This window comes from Hoplias malabaricus, chromosome 15 (genome assembly GCF_029633855.1).
Source record: "Hoplias malabaricus isolate fHopMal1 chromosome 15, fHopMal1.hap1, whole genome shotgun sequence".
In the NCBI taxonomy this organism is placed as follows: domain Eukaryota; kingdom Metazoa; phylum Chordata; class Actinopteri; order Characiformes; family Erythrinidae; genus Hoplias; species Hoplias malabaricus.
Genome location: NC_089814.1, coordinates 35776605 through 35801328, shown reverse-complemented (window position 1 = coordinate 35801328; position 24724 = coordinate 35776605). Strand labels below are relative to the sequence as shown.

Sequence of the window (24724 nt, the reverse complement as noted above, 5' to 3'; positions counted from 1 at the left end):
TGCAGCAAAAACAATATATATATTTATATATAGAATAAATTACAAAAATACATAAAATACATAAAGAACTGAAAACTTGCAAACAATAAATATGACCTGACATCAACCAGGGTAACAGACCATATCGGACATCAATTTAGATTAATTATTACCATAAAGTAATGCCTGCACTGCTCCTTGTATAAAGTGCTGTCCTATCTGGTGTGTAGGCAGTACAATAATTGAATGGCAGTAGGTAAAAGATGTCTGACAGTGTGAGATTTCATGGCTCTGTATCACTTTCCATGTAGGAGCAATATAAAATATTATTTAGACAATTTTTTTTCTGTATTCTTTGTAAATAATGCATTTCATTCACCTGGCTGTCATCTTACTTTTTGTTCTCAGGGTTTCCAAATTTGTTTGAAAGTGGACTGACAAGTAGGTCTTCTGTCTAAGTGTATTGTGGTCACTGAAGAAATCTTGATATTTTGAATGCAACATGAGTTTTAGAATTACTTTGAAACAGATATTCAATATCTAGCAACCTACGTCTAGACCATAAGAGAAGTGGCAGAAGACGGCACATGACATGAGAACCACAGTCTGGTCTGTACTGGTCAGTATATGCTCATGATCCTTATAGCTATAGCTTTAAATAACGCACCAATGTGGTTGGCACTTCCTCTTCAGAAACAGTAAAAATGCTCTTACCATGAGATTTTTTGTTATAGTCATGAAAATCTTGTTTTTTAAAGAAAGCAGTTAACTCTGTGGTCTACTATAACTTGAGAAACTTCCGTGATTACTTCTAGTAACTGAAATGTACACAAATCTGTTTTAAAATGCTTATGCATTTATAATAGTGAACGTATCTTCAGTATTTACACTGCTGCTTCATGTTTGTGATTAATGTTAACAAGGGCCCCTCAGACGTGATCCTCTGTGATGCCCTGTGAGGACCATTCAAATAAAACATCACACAGACGGCTCAACGTGTCAGTGTCAGCTCAACGTCAGTTGACACATTATATACAGGGTCCATTCTGTGCACATAACCTACAGTTAATGTAGTGTTTTTTAGCCAGAGCTGAAAGAATTGGACAATTTAATGTTTGAATGTAAGAGCTTGAGCAGCACAGCACTGCTCTTCACAGGAACACTGGTGTTCCCACCACTTCTTCATTTAACTTCTTCATTTACTTGACAACTCACTGAATGGGTAGGGCTCTGAGATGCTAAGTGCAGTAGATAGTGAAAATCAGTCGGAGCTTGTCATCGACCTGAAGTGTTTGGTTCAGATTCTTTGCTCTCGGGTGTAACGTTTCTGACTGTGAGTAAAAAATGACGGGCACAGAGCTATTATGGTTGGTTAAAGAAAACTATAAAACGAATGTGTTTTTACTGTTGATCTTGACTGGTCTGGTTGTTTGTGAAAAATTTGCTGAGGCTGACTTTGTGTGTCCTTGTGAAAGAGATTATATGCGATTGTTTTTCTCACTCTACCTGATCGTCCCTGCTTTTATAGCTTTTACCATCACATTTTACATTGCCTTCAGTCTAATAAAGACTACATTGTCTGGTGGACGAAAGGAGTCTGGTGAACATAAGGAGTCTGATGAAGCAAAGAAGTCTGGTGAAGCTCAGGTGTCTGGTGGACGTAAGGAGTCTGGTGAACATAAGGAGTCTGATGAAGCAAAGAAGTCTGGTGAAGCTCAGGTGTCTGGTGGACGTAAGGAGTCTGGTGAACATAAGGAGTCTGATGAAGCAAAGAAGTCTGGTGAAGCTCCGGTGTCTGACGTAGATCAGGAGTCTGGTGGAGCTCCGGTGTCTGGTGAACCTAAGGAGTCTGGTGAAGTTCAGGTGTCTGATGTAAGTCAGGCATCAAGTAGTGCTCAGGTGTCTCAAGGTGGAGCTCTGGTGCCTGGTGGAGCTCAGGGGTCTGATGAAGCTCAGAAGGCTGATAGACGTAGAAAATGCTTTATATTCTTGTACAGCTTAATTCCACTTAGCTTTTGGATACTCTTGTTCTTCTGCGATGGTCGATATGTTGCTTGCCTTACCACTAAATTAAATCCAGAAAATGTTGATAGCAATTTACATCCTCCATGGGAATGGTGCAGCATAAACCGGACACTGACCGATGATCAACGCCGAGCACAGATGTCATTTTACAATTCAAAGGTAAGTTAATTAATCTGTGAAACATCTGTACACAATCTATAACAGTTTCACAGAGTGTCTTAAAGTATATTACTGTCAGTTTACTGACATTGGTCCATGTAACGTTTATCAGTTCAATTTCCTTATGTTATGAGGCTAAATACAACTAGAGAAAATAGGGTTTAAAACTTCATTTTTTCTTTTTTTTTAAAATTTGGTATAATAAGAAAAAACGGATTTCTTTTGTTTTTTCAATTTTCTAAAATTCAAAGTCAGAATTTCAGAAACTTAAAAAAAAAAACAACTCTTTATTCCATTTTCTCATTTTCACCTTTACTGCACCTTGTAATGAAAGTGATAGGACTGTACCATCACAGTGGGGGAGACCAACCTGCTGTATCTCTCTGCATTGTAACCACACCCTGCCCAAACAGCAAATAATGTCTTCGTACTCAGACACATAGCAGCAGTGTCAGCATTTAAACAATACACATAAACAATATCATTTTACTTTTTAATATTTGGAACACTTAATTTCATTCAGGTTATGGGGTTTGTTCTCTGGTTTAAGGGTTCTAACAAAAAAAAATTTGACAAATAAGGATTTTAAGAAGTATGAAGACATTATATATTTGTATATTTGTATCTAGCCTCAAACCATTAATCTGGAGAGTGTTCCCCTCTTCACTGCAGTATCTCCACAGGGAAAGATTTACACTAGATGTTGGAACATAGCGGTGATGATATGATGGCAGGGAAACTGTGGAATTAAGAATACCCCCATGATCTCTGAGTGAATGATGCAATTAATGTCTGTGTCTGATTCATTGTCCACTTTCCTACATTGTCTGAGTCACTAAACAGAACTGTGTTGTGTTGTGTTCAGGTGGCAGGGTTTGTCCTCCTCTTAGTGATATCACTGGTTGCTCTGATTTACAAATGCTGTGGGAAATGCTGTGGAACATGTTCCAAACCATGCTGCGGGGTACGCTGGAACTCTGTCTGTGATCAATGTCTGAAATGCTGCTTTCCCCCATGCTGCACACAGGTTGGTTCCCTCTCAGAGTTTTTCTGTGAAGAACTGTTAGATTTCCTGTCCTGTGCTAAAATGAGTCAAACGCAAAACAGAATTATTTTAAAGATGAAGAATGTATTTATTTAAAGGAGAAATCTGTAATATTGACACCAAGCATTTAAAATCTGAACTATAATACAGTTTCAAAATAGTGAAGAGAGCTGTCTGCCTCCTCCCCAAACGTGAAGCTCGAGCAGGTTTCCCGTTTAAGGAAAACTGAACGAACACACAAGAGACGAGTTTAAGAACTTTGGGCTGCAGTAGTTAAGAACGGTGTGCCATAATCAAGTTAAATATGGATTATTCTAATGATTAGTAGTTGTTAATGTCATTGAAAGATTGATGTTTTGTCTTTTTTTAGCCTGGCTCTTGTTTTTGCATGAAAGCATGTTCATGATAAACTCTTTCCACAGTGCTGTGTAGAAGACAACACACCTTCCTCCACCACAGTAGTGGTTGAAATTACGAATTTCAAGATGGAGGTTGAAAAGCTTGATCCTGGTGCCTCAAAGCTGAGTCAAACTCTTCTGGACATGGGAAAGCTGACATTTCAACTGCAGCTGAAACAGGTGCCTATTGTCCTTTTTGTTTGGTCCATTTATTTTACACTGTACTGTACTCATGAGAAAGTAATTTATATAACAGCCTGATCCCCAAGACGATGAATAGTGGAACCAGGTGATTATCCCTGGTCAACAACCCCAAATACAGAGCAGCAGACAACATCCGATTGTACATTAAAAGAATTGAGTACCTGGATTACGAACACCAACCTTGTTTCTACACTGATCTCCACTCTCTCAGCTCCACTATGTATTTCTACAGTTACAGACTGTAGTTTGCCGATTGCTCTGCATACTCCCAGTCACCCAATCTCATTATAAACTTTTTCTTTTCACAGAGTGAACAACCAAACCCGAATAAAAAAACGGAACCTGGAAAGCAACCCCAGGTGAGAGAGGAGGATATAGAATTTCAAGAAATTAGGCCAAAGCAGTAATCAAAATAGCTTACGACAGAAATAGTTCTTCGAGCTGAAGTCACGATTTAAAACCTGTTGAAGCTCATGTGAAAGAAATGTACCTGAGGTTCAGCTTTATTTATCTCATAGCCTCTTTCTCTCTCTCTCTCTCTCTCTCTCTCTCTCTCTCACACACACACACACACACACAACAGCACCAGACCTGATGAGTGTAAGTACAGCAGGTCAAGGATCAGAGCTCACACCAACTCTGGACTGATTTAAAGATCCCTCACTGACTTTTTAACCCCTCAGTGACTGAACCCCAGACTTTAGTTCTGACATGGTTCTAGATACACGTCGGAACCGGCTCTGAGACCCACAGCTGGGGGGAGTTTAGACAAGCTTCCTTCAGTTTGAAACTCCCAAATTTTGGAACAGTCTCGCTGAGGCACCCAATCTGTTTGTTTCATATTGAATATGAGCTCAAAGTTAATATTAAAGTTCAGTCTTGATATTATCTTATATTCTTTATTGTTATTATTAAGTGATATGTCTTTTTCCGAATCCTAGTGACAGTATTTCTCCAGAACATCCTCTCTTCTGTTTGGATCTTCAGCCTCATTAACGAATCATTCAGTATTATATTCATTACCTTTTACTTTCATGTCTCTTTGTCAAGGCTTTTATTACTTTAATTATTGCTGTAGTCACATTAGTGATGATAGTCATATAAATAATACCTTTAGTAATAAGTAATTAAGAAAAAATCAAATAAAATAAACAAGCACAAAGGAATAACACTGGACAGGAGATTAACCAAAGGCCAGAATGAGAGACCAGGACAGACTAACAGGAGAGGACGCATATAGGGAAACATCATTGGAAACTCCTGTGAACACAGATCAGAAAAAGACACACGGCAGAGAAAACTAAACTGAACACATGATCACAACGTGAACAAAGAACAACAGGCAAAGACTATGACACTGATCAATGATGAAAACCCTGATCAATCTCTCATCTGAAAAAAAAATTAAAGTGAAATGCTCATAGGGCGGCACGGTGGCGCAGCAGGTAGTGTCGCAGTCACACAGCTCCAGGGGCCTGGAGGTTGTGGGTTCGATTCCCGCTCTGGGTGACTGTCTGTGAGGAGTTGGTGTGTTCTCTGAGTGTCCGCATGGGTTTCCTCCGGGTGCTCCGGTTTCCTCCCACAGTCCAAAAACACACGTTGCAGGTGGATTGGTGACTCAAAAGTGTCCGTGTGTGTCTGTGTTGCCCTGTGAAGGACTGGCGCCCCCTCCAGGGTGTATTCCTGCCTTGCGCCCAATGATTCCAGGTAGGCTCTGGACCCACTGCGACCCTGAACTGGATAAGGGTTACAGATAATGAATGAAATGCTCATGTTTTGACCGCATTATTTTCATTCATTCATTATCTGAAATCGCTTATCCAATTCAGGGTCACAGTGGGTCCAGAGCCTACCTGGAAACATTGGGCGCAAGGAGGGAATACACCCTGGAGGGGGCGCCATTCCTTCACAGGGCAACACACACTCACACATTCACTCACGCACTCACACCTACGGACACTTTTTGAGTCACCAATCCACCTACCAACGTGTGTTTTTGGACTGTGGGAGGAAACCGGAGCACTCGGAGGAAACCCATGCGGACACTCAGAGAACACACCACACTCCTCACAGACAGTCACCCGGAGCGGGAATCAAACTCACAACCTCCAGGTCCCTGGAGCTGTGTGACTGCGACACTATCTGCTGCAACACCGTGCCACCCCTGCATTATTTAATGTATGTTAACGTATGTGGTTAAGAACTGCCCACAACTGTAGGAAAATTAATTTGACTGACGCACTAAAAGCCAATCAGCAGCTATTTTGTCATGCTGTGGAGAAGGAGGCAGATAGCCAATCAGAACACAGCTGGCAGAATCCTCACAATGAGGCCAAATTAACGTACTGAAGGTATCCCACGTCAACTTGTGGGCGGAGCGTCTGTGGCTGAGACTAACTCAAGATGAACTTGTTCTTCTCACAGAGTGAACAGTCAAACAAGGATGGAGAAATGGAAACTGAAAGCACTTCCCAGATGGGAGATGTGAGTATGGAACTTCAAGGAATTAAAACAGTTAAGACATTATCTAGTTTTTTGAGCTGAAGTTTAAAGATTAATCTAAATTCTCTTACTTACAACAACCACAATTTAAAACCTGTTGAAGTCCATGTAAATGAAATATTACTAAAGGACAGTTCATAATCACACACACACACACACACATCAGCACCAGACCTGAGGAGTGTAACTACAGCAGGTCCAGGATCAGAGCTCACTCCAACTCTGGACTGATTTAAATATCCATCACTGACTTTTTAACCACTCAGAGAATGAACCCCCGACTTTAGTTCTGACATGGTTCTAGATACACATCAGACCCGGTTTTGAGACGCACAGCTAGGGGGAGTTTAGACAAGCTTCCTTCAGTTTGAAACTCCCAAATTCTGGAACAGTCTCGCTGAGGCACCCAATCTGTTTGTTTCATATTCAATATGAGCTCAAAGTTATATTTTCAGTCTTGTTATTATCTTATATTCTTTATTATTATTATTAAGTGATATGTCTTTTTCCGACTCCTAGTGACAGTATTTCTCCAGAACATCCTCTCTTCTGTTTGGGTCTTCAGCCTCATTAACGAATCATTCATTATTATATTCATTACCTTTTACTTTCATGTCTCTTTGTCAAGGCTTTTATTATTTTAATTATTGCTGTAGTCACATTAGTGATGATAGTCATATAAATAGTACCTTTAGTAATAAGTAATTAAGAAAAAAATAATAAAGTAAACAAGCACAAAGGAATAACACTGGACAGGAGATTAACCAAAGGCCAGAATGAGAGACCAGGACAGACTAACAGGAGAGGACACATATAGGGAAACTTTATTGGAAACTCCCGTGAACACAGATCAGAAAAAGACACACGGCAGAGAAAACTAAACTGAACACATGATCACAACGTGAACAAAGAACAACAGGCAAAGACTATGACACTGATCAATGTTGAAAACCCTGATCAATCTCTCAGCTGAAAAAAAACTTGAAAAATGAAAAACTCATGTTTTGACTACATTATTTTAATGCTTTAAATTAATATTGTAGTCTCTTTGATCATATTTTACACAGGAGTGTACTCATGACCAGTCTCACATTGCCAGAGTCTCTACAGAGAGTCTGATGTCTTTAATGCATGTGAACATATGTGGTCAAGAACCTCCCACAACTGCAGGAAAAGACATTTGACTGACGCACTAAAAGCCAATCAGCAGCTATTTTGTCATGCTGTGGAGAAGGAGGCAGATAGCCAATCAGAACACAGCTGGCAGAATCCTCACAATGAGGCCAAATTAACGTACTGAAGGTATCCCACGTCAACTTGTGGGCGGAGCGTCTGTGGCTGAGATTAACTCATGATAAACTTGTTCTTCTCACAGAGTGGACAGTCAAACAAGGATGGAGAAACGAAAACTAAAGTTGCTCCCCCGAGGAGAGATGTGAATATGGAACTTCAAGGAATTGAAACAGTTAAGACATTTTACAGTTTTTCGCGCTGAATTTTAAAGATTAATTTAAAATCTCTTACTTACAACAACCACAATTTAAAACCTGTTGAAGTCCATGTAAATGAAATATTACTAAAGGACTATGGGAGGCCGTCTAGGGCAAATACACTGAAACACTTGCGCACACTACATTGAAACACTTGCACATGACACACTGAAACACTTGCGCACACTACACTGAAACACTTGCACATGACACACTGAAACACTTGCGCACACTACATTGAAACACTTGCGCACACTACACTGAAACACTTGCACATGACACACTGAAACACTTGCGCATACTACACTGAGACAATTGCACACTACACACTGAAACACTTGCACACTTGTCGATCAATTCCAAAAATGGAAGCGATTCTTTGCCAATTAAATCCCAGATTTAGGCAGTGGATAATCTGGTCTGCTGTTAAATCATACCGTGGGCGACCGGACGTGCCACTGGAAGTTGTTGGAGGAATTATGAGAATATTGTTGCCTTGATGTCTTTGGCCCGGAGATTGTTGTAAAATGAGAATTAGACACTGATATAAAGACTCCAAAAGAGTCGTGCATTCTCTCACCACAGGCCCTTCTCTGCGCCCAACTACACGTATGATGGACTGAATGGTTCTTGTGTGGTGCTCCAGTTCAGTGTAGTGTCTGTGTAGCGGGTCATCTTGTATGGATTCCACACAACGCAGGACATCACGCAAAAAATTACGGATATCCTCACTGTTACCAGAAATACGCAATGGCTGATCAGATATGAAAAGACTAATAAAAAATAATAAGAACAAATGTTTGTTCATCTCTGAAAAGACACAGAGCACAGGAATTAGTCATAAAAGATTGTACCCTGTGCTACACAGCTGAGTGCATCTTCTCTCTCTCTCTCTCTCTCTCACACACACACACACACGTCATGTTTAATATATATACGAGTGTATGTGAAGTGTAGTGCAAATGTTTCAGTGTGTAGTGTGCACGTGTTTCAGTGTAGTGTGCGCAAGTGTTTCATTGTAGTGTGCACAAGTGTTTCAGTGTAGTTTGCGCAAGTGTTTCAATGTAGTGCGCGCAAGTGTATCAGTGTAGTGTGCGCAAGTGTTTCAATGTAGTGCGCGCAAGTGTATCAGTGTAGTGTGCGCAAGTGTTTCAATGTAGTGCGCGCAAGTGTTTCAGTGTAGTGTGCGCAAGTGTTTCAGTGTAGTGTGCACAAGTGTTTCAATGTAGTGCGCGCAAGTGTTTCAGTGTAGTGTGCGCAAGTGTTTCAGTGTAGTGTGCGCAAGTGTTTCAATGTAGTGCGCAAGTGTTTCGGTGTGTTGTGCAAGTGTTTCAGTGTAGTGTGCAAATGTTTCAATGTAGTGCGCAAGTGTTTCAGTGTATTTGCCCTAGACGGCCTCCCATAATGGACAGTTCATAGTCTCTCTCTCTCTCTCACACACACACACACACACACACACACACAAGCACCAGACCTGATGAGTGTAACTACAGCAGGTCCAGGATCAGAGCTCACTCCAACTCTCGACTGATTTAAAGATCCTTCACTGACTTTTTAACCCCTCAGAGAATGAATCCCAGACTTTAGTTCTGACATGGTTCTAGATACACGTCAGAACCGGTGTTGTGGCCGATTCAGTTCCCCGTCCAGTTCAAGTTTCTTGAGTCTGCGAGAACGCGCATTCAAGAAATCACCCTGCGCGCGACCGAGTGCTACATCTACGGAAGCCGAAACACAACAAAAAGTACTAAATAACGGATAACACAATCCACTTTGAAAAAAAAGAAGTTTTATGCAGACTTCGCTTAATAATATGTTGACTAATATAATTAAAAAAGCTAACGGAATGATTTGTGTGTTTTATTAAGTACAATAAAGACATTTTATGGAGACCGTGAAATACGATTTTAATATTTTTAAAATGTTAATTGAGTGAATGAAACATTTATGCACGACTGTGTAGTAGGCATTTACTCAGGGATTATTATCATTAAAATAAAATAAAACAAACAAACAAAAAGGAGGCTGGATTTTAGTCAGGTGAAATAGTCCAGATCTGTTCCCCTGTCATAATCACCTTAAAGTAATCTTTTGTGATCTAGTACTGATGTGTGTGAGACATTTAGTCATTATTAATTAATAAAGCACAGGGATTAATTTAAGGGAATATAAAAACACAAATTTCTGTAGGGGGAACACTTTTAGACAGGATAAAGAACATCTCTCTAGATCGGTTCCCCTGTCATAATCACCTTAAAGTAATCTTTTGTGATCTAGTACTGATGTGTGTGAAACATTAAGTCATTATTAATTAATAAAGCACAGGGATTAATTTAAGGGAATATAAAAACACAAATTTCTGTAGGGGGAACACTTTTAGACAGGATAAAGAACATCTCTCTAGATCGGTTCCCCTGTCATAATCACCTTAAAGTAATCTTTTGTGATCTAGTACTGATGTGTGTGAGACATTTAGTCATTATTAATTAATAATACACTGTTATTCATGTAAGTGAATATAAAAACACAGATTTCTGTAGGGGGAACACTTTTAGACAGGTAAAAAAAGATCTGTCCAGATCTGTTCCCCTGTCATAAACAAGTCAGGTATTATGTTTTATTGAAATAACTCATCAATATTTATAAGTTTAAAACCGACTTGACCTAAAACAGATCTGTGACTTAAATGAATCGATTCAAAGAGTCAATTTGTTTGTGAATCTTCGCTGGTGAGTTTTTGCTGGCCTGTGTTTGGAGGAAAAAAACAGCGTCAAAATCGTCAGGATGGATCCTACAATTTACACCGAAATTGTTAATTATAAATCACGAGGTGTTTATCCGCCCAATGCTACGAAAGAACAAAAATATGTAATTCGGAGACGGTGTTCCACCTTTCAGGTCGTCGGTAAGAACTTTAAGTTATAAAATATTATCCACCACGTTTACGGCATATTAGCCTAATAAAAATGTTCATGATGAAGATGAAGATGAAGGCATTCATTTGATTTAATAGAAAATAATACATCGTTAACCAGTTTGCACAATTTGCTTTATTAATGAACTGTGTAAAACTGTGCCCATCTAATTGTTTTACACCCCCCCCCCCAAAAAAAAAAAAAAATGCAAATCGCTTTTTGATTAGTACCCTTATTATTGTGCTTCGTTCGTGTATAGTGTCTATAATTTGCTTGTTTTTTAAATAGATCGTCAGCTCTTTCATGTGAGCAAAATGCAAGATGGTTCAAAAAGACAAAGAAAAGTTGTCATTGGTCCTGAAGAGGCCAACCAGATATTTACAGATTTCCATGCAAGTGCTATAGGCTCCCACTGTGGAATTCACAAAACAAAAGATGCCATATCCAAAAGATTTTTTTGGCCTGGCATGGGTGTGGATATCGAAAAATGGGTAAGTAAGATTTCTTTTTTTGTAAATTGAGGTTAAGTATTGTAGTCTAATAATATTTTATGTTACAGGTTTCACAGTGCAAAAATTGCCAGCTTTCCAGGGTGACCCTTAAGCAGGAGCCTGTTCACATCCCTATAACAGTATGTGTAATGCATTCAGCACATATCCATATTCATTCATTTTGTCTTAAATGTCATATTTGTCTTATGGGAATAAGATTAGGCTTATTGTTAAACTTCTTTGTGATAGTGCATGTTGTTAACAGCTCTTTATAAATAAAATTGAACTGAATTAATATCACCTGATTGGAAAATGTTGTGTTGACACTCTCTTTAATAATTTGTTTTACATTTTAAGGTACACAGTCCATTTGAACTTGTTGGAATGGATCTGATTGGAAAACTAACAATGACAACACGTGGCAATCAGTACATTTGTGTAATGATTGATTACTACACAAAATGGACTGAAGCATTTGCCATCCCTAATAAGACAGCAGAGAAGGTCACGGAGTGCATTGTGCAGTTTTTCTACAGATTTGGTGCACCAAAAAGAATCCTAACAGATCAGGGCAAAGAATTTGTACCTGCAGCAGAGCACACAGCACTGCAAGGACAGTCGTCCCCAGTACCTGCAGCAGAGCACACAGCACTGCAAGGACAGTCGTCCCCAGTACCTAAAGAAAAACACACTGAACAGGCATTACAGCCTTGTTTTGTAGGTTCTGGTACTAGAAACACTTCCTTGGACAGAATTCATAACTGTAAGTTGAGTTTTCAGTTAATTGTGCTTGTAACAACAGGCATTATAACAAAATAATTAAATGTTAATGTAAGTTATTACATGTATTGGTAATAATGAAAGATTTAAAATATTTTAAAGAAATTTTAAAGCATAGGTGAATCTTTAGATTAGATATTAGGTGTTATGATCTGTAAATTAAAATAATAGGATTCAAGCCTTGTGATTTATTTTGTTATGCCTTATAGCTGTACAAGCTGCCTGGTCTGGAAAAAATTGCTATGTATTGCTGTCCAAAGTAGGCCCCTACAAAATATTTTATTCGGATATTGAGAGATTTGGCCCTGAAAAAGAACTGGAAAGTGAGGTGTGAATTGTCCTGAGAATCTGTCATGATATTTTACTGTTAGTGATTACATTTGGTATGTAGCAAGTTTATTACTTATTATTTTTTCTACAGGTAATCAATGCATATATCACAATTTTGGTGAAACAACACAACGAGCGGTCTGAAGAAGAGGCATTCCTTGTGGATTCCTTTGACATGACAGCGATTTGGAATTCCGAATTTCATAGAATCAAGGTAAATGTTTTGGTTAACTAGATTTCACTTTTGTATTCTAAATACACAGATCAGCCATAACATTAAAATAACCTCCTTATATCTACACTCTTTGTCCATTTTATCAGCTCCACTGATCATACAGGACACTTTAAAGTTCTACAGATACAGACTGTAGTTAATCTGTTACTCTGTATACTTTATTACCCCCTTTTACTCTGTTCTTCAATGATCAGGACCTCCACAGGACCACCACAGAGCAGTTATTATTTGGGTAGTGGATGATTGTGATCACTGCAGTGACCCTGATGCGGTGGTGGTGTTGTGTTAGTGTGTGTTTTGCTGGTAAATTGAATCAGACACAGCAGTTTAAGTTTTAAACACTGTGTCCACTCACTGTCCATGTTATCAAACACACCTACGTTGTTGATCCATCTTGTAATGTAAAGTCAAAGACAGTAACTCATCTGCTGCTGACAGTTTGTATTAGTCATCCTCTAATCCTTCATCAGTGTCACAGAACGCTACTATAAACTACACCAACATGCCACCGTAACAAAGATTCACCATCCAAATAATACCTTCTCTGTGGTGGTCCTGCAGTCTTTATCTGTAGAACTGTAAAGTGACATGTATGGTTAGTGGAGTTGATAAAATGGAAAAGAATGTAGATACAAGGAGGTGGTTTTAATGATATGGCTGATCAGTGTAAGCCCTCTAATAGCCAGTGTAATAGGTGAATGCTGCATAAAATGTTTTAACACAATATTATTAGTAATAATATAGTGTCTTGATTTTAACAGTGGGATCCATCCAGGTATAAAATCATCTTGGGTGTGGTAAATGATCAACATCACTGGTTTCTGGTTGTAAGTATGTGTTGTAATGACATCGTTGAGCCTCTCATAACAGAATTTCCCTTTTAAATATGATTCTCTGTAATGCAGGTCATGTACCCTAATAAAAGGAAGACACTTCTCCTTGATTCAAAGGGTGAATCAGAGCTGAAGCTAATAAAATGTTTGGAGAGAACTAGGTGAATTATTCTTTATTACCCTATACCATTGTAAACACGACATGTATATAATGTTACTGTGTAAATACATTTATATTATTTCAGAGCCTTTATGAGAAAAAAAGGGATAGAAGTGTCAAGGTGGACTTGTGAAACAGTCCTCCATCCAGTCCAGCAAGATGGCACATCTTGTGGTGTTTTTGCACTGAAGGTATTTCTGGTATTTCCTGCTAATGTACCAAAGTAATTTTCTTGTAAAATTATTTACCATACTTTGAAAAGTTGTAGAATGTCTTCAAATGACTACAACTGGCTTAGCAGTTAACAGACACTGAAATATAGGTATCTTATTTTATGAAAGATGAATCTTACTTTATATAGATGAATCTTCTAGCTAGATTATTGATTTAAACATTTATTGACTTTTTCGATTAACTCAAGTAAGTTTTCTCACTTTTATTAATGTGCTTCTATACTAATTAAATTCATTTAGTTTGCAGATCAAGTATTGGCTGCAAAGCCATTAACTTTTCCATCAGACACCAGCTCAATAAATGCACTAAGATGGGACATGGCAGTCACACTGCTGCGTGAATCTGGTATGTGGGGATGTGCATGTCGATGTAGTGACATATAGTAAATTGGTAAATTTACAGTTAAATGTATTTAGAATTATAATTAAGGCGAAGGTATTACATGTACACATTTTTAAATAATCTGGCTGTATATAGAATGTGTAGTGTTTAAATGTAGTTAAAATAAATCCCACTAGACCTCCTCTTAAGAGAAATTAAATTACGTAAAAAATCAGTTTGTTGAAAACATTAAAAATGTATATGGACATGGATTAACATTGTGGTAAATCATTAGATGACATTAGCAATCTATGCCACGTCTGTGGGGAGACAGCAACAAATGATAAGTCAGCTGCAGAAAAATTGAGGGTAAGTAATAAATTGATGACTTATCAAAAATTAGCATAATGACCAATAAATATATCAGACAGTTGTTGATGTTTTGAACATGAATGTGTTACACAGATTGCCTGTGACAGATGTGGAAGGTGGTTCCATACCAGCTGTGTTGATAATCCAGCACTGGATAAAGAATACATGTGCACAGCATGCGTATAAGAAAACTAAAACATGTGAACTAGTTTTAATTGTTACTAATTTAATACTGTTAATTCTGTATATAGTGTATTGTTAATACTGTTGTTTTTTTTTTTTGTTTCTATAACATTGGACATATTGTTGTTCTAAATAAGACCTGGAAATAAAATAAAAATGTACATGTAAGTACTGTGCTGATCAAGAGTGAAAAGGTTTATCCTTATTATATGTATTTAAAAAAAGCTTTCTGAACTAAGTACAAGTGAGAAATTTCACCTGTCTAAAAGTGTTCCCCCTACAGAAATCTGTGTTTTTATATTCACTTACATGAATAACAGCGTATTATTAATTAATAATGACTAAATGTCTCACACACATCAGTACTAGATCACAAAAGATTACTTTAAGGTGATTATTAAGGGGAACAGATCTGGACTATTTCACCTGACTAAAATCCAGCCTCCTTTTTGTTTGTTTGTTTTATTTTATTTTAATGATAATAATCCCTGAGTAAATGCCTATTACACAGTCGTGCATAAATGTTTCATTCACTCAATTAACATTTTAAAAATATTAAAATCGTATTTCACTGTCTCCATAAAATGTCTTTATTGTACTTAATAAAACACACAAATCATTCCGTTAGCTTTTTTAATTATATTAGTCAACATATTATTAAGAAACGTCTGCATAAATCTTCCTTTTTTTCAAAGTGGATTGTGTTATCCGTTATTTAGTACTTTTTGTTGTGTTTCGGCTTCCGTAGATGTAGCACTCGGTCGCGCGCAGGGTGATTTCTTGGATGCGCATTCTCGCAGACTCAAGAAACATTAAATGGATGGGGAACTGAATCGGCCACAACAAGTGCTAAGTCTTTTTCCGAATCCTAGTGACAGTATTTCTCCAGAACATCCTCTCTTCTGTTTGGGTCTTCAGCCTCATTAACGAATCATTCATTATTATATTCATTACCTTTTACTTTCATTTCTCTTTGTAAAACTTTTATTATTTTAATTATTGCTGTAGTCACATTAGTGATGATAGTCATATAAATAGTACCTTTAGTAAAAAGTAATTAAGAAAAAAATAATAAAGTAAACAAGCACAAAGGAATAACACTGGACAGGAGATTAACCAAAGGCCAGAATGAGAGACCAGGACAGACTAACAGGAGAGGACACATATAGGGAAACTTTATTGGAAACTCCCGTGAACACAGATCAGAAAAAGACACACGGCAGAGAAAACTAAACTGAACACATGATCACAACGTGAACAAAGAACAACAGGCAAAGACTATGACACTGATCAATGTTGAAAACCCTGATCAATCTCTCAGCTGAAAAAAAACTTGAAAAATGAAAAACTCATGTTTTGACTACATTATTTTAATGCTTTAAATTAATATTGTAGTCTCTTTGATCATATTTTACACAGGAGTGTACTCATGACCAGTCTCACATTGCCAGAGTCTCTACAGAGAGTCTGATGTCTTTAATGCATGTGAACATATGTGGTCAAGAACCTCCCACAACTGCAGGAAAAGACATTTGACTGACGCACTAAAAGCCAATCAGCAGCTATTTTGTCATGCTGTGGAGAAGGAGGCAGATAGCCAATCAGAACACAGCTGGCAGAATCCTCACAATGAGGCCAAATTAACGTACTGAAGGTATCCCACGTCATCTTGTGGGCGGAGCGTCTGTGGCTGAGACTAACTCAAGATGAACTTGTTCTTCTCACAGAGTGAACAGTCAAACAAGGATGGAGAAATGGAAACTGAAAGCACTTCCCAGATGGGAGATGTGAGTATGGAACTTCAAGGAATTAAAACAGTTAAGACATTATCTAGTTTTTTGAGCTGAAGTTTAAAGATTAATCTAAAATCTCTTACTTACAACAACCACAATTTAAAACCTGTTGAAGTCCATGTAAATGAAATATTACTAAAGGACAGTTCATAATCACACACACACACACACACACACACACACACACACACATCAGCACCAGACCTGAGGAGTGTAACTACAGCAGGTCCAGGATCAGAGCTCACTCCAACTCTGGACTGATTTAAATATCCATCACTGACTTTTTAACCACTCAGAGAATGAACCCCCGACTTTAGTTCTGACATGGTTCTAGATACACATCAGACCCGGTTTTGAGACGCACAGCTAGGGGGAGTTTAGACAAGCTTCCTTCAGTTTGAAACTCCCAAATTCTGGAACAGTCTCGCTGAGGCACCCAATCTGTTTGTTTCATATTCAATATGAGCTCAAAGTTATATTTTCAGTCTTGTTATTATCTTATATTCTTTATTATTATTATTAAGTGATATGTCTTTTTCCGACTCCTAGTGACAGTATTTCTCCAGAACATCCTCTCTTCTGTTTGGGTCTTCAGCCTCATTAACGAATCATTCATTATTATATTCATTACCTTTTACTTTCATGTCTCTTTGTCAAGGCTTTTATTATTTTAATTATTGCTGTAGTCACATTAGTGATGATAGTCAAATAAATAGTACCTTTAGTAATCAGTAATTAAGAAAAAGGAATAATAAAATAAACAAGCACAAAGGAATAACACTGGACAGGAGATTAACCAAAGGGCAGAATGAGAGACCAGGACAGACTAACAGGAGAGGACACATATAGGGAAACATCACTGGAAACTCCCGTGAACACAGATCAGAGAAAGACACACAGCAGAGAAAACTAAACTGAACACGTGATCACAACGTGAACAAAGAACAACAGGCAAAGACTATGACACTGATCAATGATGAAAACCCTGATCAATCTCTCATCTGTGGCTCATGATAAACTTCTTCTTTTCACAGAGTGAAAGCACTGGCCTGATTGGAGATACGGAAGTCCAAGGAACTTCAACATTTAAGAAATGGTTTTGTTTTTCGAGCTGAAGTTTAAAGTTTCATCTAAAATCTCTTACTTACAACAACCACAATTTAAAACCTGTTGAAGTCCATGTAAATGAAATATTACTAAAGGTCAGCTCATAATGACTCACTCTCTCTCACACACACACACACACACACACACACACACACACACACACACACACACATACACCAGACCTGATGAGTGTAACAACAGCAGGTAAAGAATCAAAACTCACTCCAGCTCTGGACTGGTTTAAAGATCCTTCACTGATTTTTAACCCCTCAGAGAATGAACCCCAGATTTAGTTCTGACATGGTTCTAGATACACGTCAGACCTGGCTCTGAGACCCTCAGCTGGGGGGAGTTTAGCCAAGCTTCCTTCAGTTTGAAACTCCCAAATTCTCACAGAGTCACCCAATCTGGTTGTTTCATATTAAATATGAAGTTAATATTTTCAGTTTTGCAATTTTAATTCATGTTATATTCTTTATTATTATTAAGTGCTAAGTCTTTTCCGACTCCTAGTTACAGTATTTCTCCAGAACATCCTCTCTTCTGTTTGTCTTACTAATGACGTTCATTCATTATTATATTCATTACCTTTTACTTTCATATCTCTTTTTCATGCTTTTATTATTTTAATTACTGTTGTAGTCGCATTAGTAATGATAGTCATTTAAATAGTAACTATAGTAATAAAATAAGTAGTAGTAGTAGCATCAGTATCAGTAGTATTTGGTAGTTTAAATGTATTATGAATGTATTTTTGCTAATTGTTTATGGTGTGTTTGCCTAATTGTCATTTTTATTTTTATCAGCTGTAGCAGTAATAGCAGAATCAGTAGTAATATTAGTTTAATGTAGTAGCAATGTATCATCGTCTGCACTGTGTATTTACACTTTATTGTGTTTATTCTGAACTCCTGAATAACACCTGTGTTATTATCATCTATTAGTTCTGTATTGTGTCTAAACTGTTCGTTATCACTGTCTCAATAAAAAAAAATTCTGGATTTCTGAATAAATTAATAACGTTGGAAGTGTGAATGTATTAATGTTGTTGATGAAGTGTAAAATAAGAATACGACTTAGAGTTCAGAGCTGATCACACTTTGTCATGAAGCTGTTTTAAAACACTGTATTTCAATTAAATGAAACTAACAAATTAAATAAATAATAACAATCTACAAACACCATTTCTAGAAAATTTGGGACTCTGCAAAATGTGAATAAAAGCAAATGGGCAAATCACTGAAACCCTATAATATGTGATATATACAGTGCCTTGCGAAAGTATTCGGCCCCCTTGAACTTTTCAAACTTTTGCCACATTTCAAGCTTCAAACATAAAGATATAAAGTTTTTATTTTTTGTGAAGAATCATTTCATATTATTTTAATTATTGCTGTAGTCGCATTACTGATGATAGTCGATGATATATAAATAGTATGTTTAGTAATAAAATAGTAGTAGTAGTAGTATCCGTATCAGTAGTTGTTAGTAGTTTAAATGGATCATATATATATTTTTGATCGTTGTTTTTGGCGTTTGCCTAATTGTCATTTTTATTTTTATCAGCAGTAGCAGTAATAGCAGAATCAGTAGTAATATTAGTTGTAATCTATCATTGTCTTTACTGTGTATTTACTCTTTATTGCTTTTATTTTGAACTCCACTTTTGTTATTATCATCTATTATTTCTGTATTGTGTCTAAACTGTTCGTTATCACTGTCTCAATAAAAATTTCTGGATTGAAAACACTGTAGAATTCTTTATAAATGAATGAATAAAATTGGAAGTGTGAATGTATTAATGTTGTTGATGAAGTGTAAAATGAGAATATGACTTAGAGTTCAGAGCTGATCACACTCTGTCACGAAACAGCTATTTTAAAACACTGTATTTCAATTAAATGAAACGAACATATTAAATAAATAATAACAATCTACAAACACAATTTCTAGAAAATATGGGACCCTCTGCAAAATGTGAATAAAAACAAATTGGCAAATCATTGAAACCCTATAATATGTGACATATATGTGATATAATATGTAACATAATGTGATGCTAGAAACATATTCCAAAAATGTTGGGACGGGCAGTTTTCACCACGGTGTTCATCATTGGATCTCACTCCAGAAGCCACCAACTCCACTCAAACACCTCTGTTTGTATCACATTGGTACTGATATGCTCTGTCTGCATCTCTTTTTATTTATACCTGTGTCTTTGAGCAGGCTGGTGTGAGGTACTGTGCTTGTGTTCGTCAGAGCATGTGTGATCTTCTGTAGCGTGAATGAATTTGTTTGCCTTTATCAGTTGTGATATCACTGTTGCTATCCATTGTTACATCAACAGGGTTAATGTGTTAACGTAATTGATAAGATTTCAAATGAGAACAGCTCCAGTAACAATGGATTTATCAGCCACTAGTCACACATTACACTTTCACTTTCTCTATCCCCTGCACCGTGCTTCACTTTTGTCTTCCTTGATTTAACTCAAGGAAACTGATTGTTTCATGTCTTCCTGCAAACACAATAATTCATGGACGTTCAACCTTATAAATCCTAAATAAGACTAGTCTGTATATTAAACACAGGACAACAGTAAAACAACTGAAGCAAATGATTTAACATGTCTAATTATATGACACCTTTACTGGACATATAAGTTATATATGTTAATGTAATGAGGATAAGACTGTCGTTTAGACCTCCAAGACCAAAAACACCCCTGAAACCGCTATAACGTTGGTTTTATGGCCACAAACCAAAAAAGTGAATAAAACGTTTGTAATCATAACAGGAATTAAATTGAAGAATAATTTAATACTTCTACAGTTAGCATTATTCATTCATTATCTGTAACTGCTTATCCAGTTCAGGGTCGCGGTGGGTCCAGAGCCTACCTGGAATCTTTGGGCGCAAAGCAGGAATACACCCTGGAGGGGGCACCACTCCTTCACAGGGCAACACAGACACACAGATACACACTCACTCACACCTACGGACTCTTTTGAGTCGCCAATCCACCTACCAACATATGTTTTTCGACTGTGGGAGGAAACCGGAGCACCCGGAGGAAACCCACACGGACACGGGGAGAACACACCAACTTCTCACAGAGAGTCACCCGGAGCGGGAATCGAACCCACAACCTCCAGGCCCATGAAGCTGTGTGACTGCGACACCACCTTCTGTACCACCGTGCCGCCAGTTAGCATTATCTGGTTTTGTATTAAATTGCGATAAACACAAGGAATGAATATTTATTTACACTGTTTTTTTTTTTGTTGTTCTTTTTTTTCTTTTTTTTTTTTGTCAAGCCACTTATTTCATAAATTAAAACAGTATTAAATTCACATAGGAAACAAAAAAAGAGAGTACTCCAAAGAACACTCTTCTCTTAAAATACTATTGGCACTTAAATACATAAACAAAGCTCTAATTATCGTGGAATTAGTCATTGGAATCTTGGGTCTTTTTCCTTCTTTCTCTCTTTTTTACTAGACAATTCACTGAAGATGTCACATCCTGGCACTTTCTTGTTTGTTTTCCTATCTCCGCACATGGTTTTGTTTATGTTCATTCTCCGCCTTTGTCCCGCCTTCTTTTTCCTCGTTATTCGTGTCAGGTGTGTCTAGTTTGTGTTGTTATTTAAGCCCTCTTCCCTCACTTCCTGGTATCGGTCATTTTGTTTGTTTTCTTTGCTTTGTTTTCATTGTCATTTGTTTCCTGTTTCTCGTTTCTGGTTTCTCGTTCCTCGTTTGCTCTCTTACTCCTTTCATGACCCTCTAGTTCGTTTGTGTTTGTTTCTCTAGCTTGTTTTCTCGTTTCGCCTTCGGTCTCTAGCTTGCCCTGTTTCCTGCTCTTTCCTATGTTTATTAGTTGTTATTTCGTGTTTAACTTCAAGTTCGTTTGTTTTGTTATCTCTTTATTAAAACTGTCTGTGTTATAGCGAGTGTGTCCGCCTGGAGCGGGACTAGAACCCACAACCTCCAGATCCTTGGAGCTGTGTGACTGCCAGTAATGTAAAGGAATATGTTACAAAATACATTTTAGGTTTTAAATTTGTATTCTGTAACGAAATTTAAAAGTAACCTTCCATGCACTGTATATAATAAATAGATTTATTCCTCTATTTTTTGGCAGGTCAGGAATTTTACTGATCAGTGTGATGGCCTGATGGACTACGCCTAGGACAATGAAGCTCTGATTCCTGAATCACCGGACTGTGTGTGTTCAGCTCAGTGATATTAGATTGATGTTAGTTCATACAAAATTACTCCACTCTCTTAAGAGCTATACCTCCAACAGTCAACTTCTGCATTTGAGCAGCACAGTGCTGTTCCTAACAGGAAGGTGAGGCGATTTCCGTATTCACCTCAGATTTGGCTGAAGCTTTGGCTGATTTGGTGAAGAGTGCTTGTATATCGTATGTGGTTGGAGTTCAGTTCAGATTCTCTGTTTTCGGGTGTCGCGGTGCAGACTGGGAGTTAAACATTATGGAAGAAGCACTTGCTGGGATGATACAGGGCAACTTTAAGAAGAGGAATGTGTTTTTATTTCTGATTTTGTCCGGTCTGGTTGTTTCTGAAAAGTTTGTTGAGAGCGACTTTACTTGTCCTTGTGAAACAGGTTTCAAGTGGTGTTTTTTTTTGTTTTTACTTGTTTCTCCCTGCTTTTATTGCATTTACCATCACATTTTACCTTAAATGTGCTCTAGATGAGGCTGAAGTGGGAAAAGCAGGAAGTGATTTCTCACATGGTCACTGCTTCATTCCGCGTTTCTTTTGGTTGCTCTTGTTTTTTTGCGATGGCCGATATGTCGATTGCCTTTCCGCTAAACATAAGGGAGAAAATGCTGTCAAAAGTGCATGGTATATGCCTCAACCATGTGACGACAAGCACATAAATTTAATCGTTAACTCTTCTAAGGTAAGCAACTTGAAAACAACGATCCAATCTTCTCTATTTCTTTCACTTGATCATGTGCAAATAAGACCACACCCATGACCGGGAGACCTCTGAATGACTGATGATTGTAATGAATGTTTCTGTTTCTGTATGTGTCCAGTCTTCTACACAGACCAAGCCTTTCAGCAGAACTGTGTTGTGTTTTGTTCAGTTGACAGGTTCTTTGGTTCTTCTGTTGTTAGCAGCGATTGCACTGATTTACAAACATTGCAGACAGGTTGGTTTCCTCCCAAATTTGGTTTCAGTGTAAAATCCAATAAAAAGACTGTCAAACCTAAGAAGTTTAAACATAAATGTTTCAAAGATGAATTATGATCACAACTTAGTGAAGCTTTATTCTGTGATCTCTTTAAACGGTGAACTCCTGCAGAAGTGTTTTTCAGTGAGAATATCAGGTCATTTTCCACTCAAACCTGAGGATGTCCAACAAACACTAAAGTATTTTATTCCACTTATTAAACCAAAAGTCCAGATCTGCTCCACACAGATTTTGGCCGTTGGCCTGTGAAATAGTGTCTGGTCTACATCTTCAGAAACAATTGTCAAAAATTAAAAAGCTTATATTTCGACTGCATTTTTTTAATTGTTTGTTATTAATATCATTAATGATATAATATTTTGGTGTGATGACAAATTTTACACAGGAGTGTACTCATAATAAACTCATTCTTTTTACAGAGTAAACGACAAAACCCAGCTGGGAAAAAGGACACTGTAGAGACCACCAGTTTGGCTCAACAACGAGATGTAGAACTTCAAGAAATTAGTGGTGCTGAAGTTTAAAGATTCACCTAAAATTTCTCACCTACAATAACAGCCACTACACTATAACTATAACATGATCAGTGTGACTAATAACAGCCACTATAACACCACTACAAACATGATCAGTGTGACTAAAGACCCAGTGACTGAACAGGGTGGAACAGCAGGTAGTGTTGCTGTATCACAGCTTCAGGATCCTTGGGTTGTGGGTTCGAGCCCTGTTCCCAGACTGGGTGACTGTCTGTAAGGGGTTCTGTGTGTTTCCTTCGTGTTCTCCAGTTTCCATGGTCCAAAACACACATTGGTAAGTGGACTGGCTACTCAAAAGTGTCCATAGGTGTGAGTGCGTGAGTGATTTTGTTAGTGTGTGTAGCCCGGTGAAGGACTGGCGCCCCCTCAATGGTGTGTTCCCACCATGCCCCCAGTGATTCCAGGCAGCCTCCAGACCCACCGTGACCCTGAATGTGATAAGTGGTTACAGACAATGAATCAATTTATGAGTTAAATTCTTATTTTTATTCGTATTCTTATTTTTATTATTTGCTAGTACGGACCATGCCCGCAGAGGCTGAAACGGGGAGGCAAATTCAGAAGTCTTTTGGGGAAGAGTTTAGGGAGGCTTATGAATGCGTATGAAGCCGGACCCCCCCGTTGGATAAAGTAATATGAGAAAAGGGTAGAGATGGGGTGGAGGTGGGAGCGAGTTTAAAACAGGAGGCTCAGTGGGCTTGATAAAGGCCGAACACGGCTCCGAATATGGGGATCAGCAGGAATGACTCAGCGCGGAGGAGCAAGCTGACGTCGTGAAGCAGTCGAGTCGAGATTTGTCTCCTGAACTGAATGAGGCGAGTTTGTCTGTCGCAGGAATGACGTGAATTTGCAGGGTATATATATAGGGCTGAGAGGAGGAGTTCGGGCGTGGTCCTACTCCCAAAATTATGTTATTAGCATAACTTCACTTACTGTATTAGCATTAGTAATAGTAACAAAAAGTGTAGTAGCAGTATCAGTAATATCAGTGGTATCATGGTCCATTGTATATTTGCTCATTTTTAATATAATTATCAGTAGAATTTATAATAAAATCTGTAGGTTTATAATTAGATATTATGTATAATCATATTCATTCTGTATTCTCCTCCTTATTTTTGTATTGTGTCTGTTTCCTAAAACTCTTCATTATCACAGTGTGTGTAAAGATCTCTGAAGACGGACTGAAAGCACTGTACAGTTCTTTATATATAAATGAATAGTGTTTGATGTGTGACTGTATTAATGTCACAAATAAAGTGTGAAAATAGAACATGGCTCTGTCAGTGTTCAGAGCTGATCAGCTGTTGTCACCTCAACAGTTTCCTAAATCTCACAACACTGTTCAGCAGAGAGCTTCCACTTCTATAACATTCACATTAGATGCAGCTAGGAAAGTTAC

At 37.8% G+C, this 24724-nt stretch overlaps 1 protein-coding gene across 4 annotated transcripts; it reads left to right on the top strand.

The window, feature by feature from the left end:
• The first annotated feature begins 1274 nt into the window (after positions 1 to 1274).
• Positions 1275 to 18083, top strand: LOC136668799 (sentrin-specific protease 1-like). Of its 4 annotated transcripts, XM_066646508.1 has the most exons (11): positions 11041 to 11208; positions 11277 to 11348; positions 11566 to 11971; positions 12198 to 12316; positions 12410 to 12532; positions 13315 to 13380; positions 13459 to 13547; positions 13632 to 13737; positions 14020 to 14125; positions 14397 to 14470; positions 14567 to 15178. In XM_066646508.1, exons 1-11 carry the CDS (start codon positions 11185 to 11187, stop codon positions 14657 to 14659), a joined length of 1278 nt encoding a protein of 425 aa, XP_066502605.1. In that variant the 5' UTR covers positions 11041 to 11184; the 3' UTR covers positions 14660 to 15178. The 4 variants fall into 4 exon arrangements, 3 of the variants coding, with proteins under 3 accessions (XP_066502603.1, XP_066502604.1, XP_066502605.1); XR_010795529.1 differs by lacking the exons at positions 11566 to 11971; positions 12198 to 12316; positions 12410 to 12532; ... (4 more) ...; positions 14397 to 14470; positions 14567 to 15178 and adding exons at positions 1275 to 2163; positions 3029 to 3190; positions 3631 to 3786; ... (1 more) ...; positions 6235 to 6294; positions 7688 to 7777 and having other exon boundaries at positions 11006 to 11208; positions 11277 to 11351; XM_066646506.1 differs by lacking the exons at positions 11041 to 11208; positions 11277 to 11348; positions 11566 to 11971; ... (6 more) ...; positions 14397 to 14470; positions 14567 to 15178 and adding exons at positions 1275 to 2163; positions 3029 to 3190; positions 3631 to 3786; ... (3 more) ...; positions 16384 to 16443; positions 17484 to 18083.
• The last annotated feature ends 6641 nt before the right edge of the window (positions 18084 to 24724 follow it).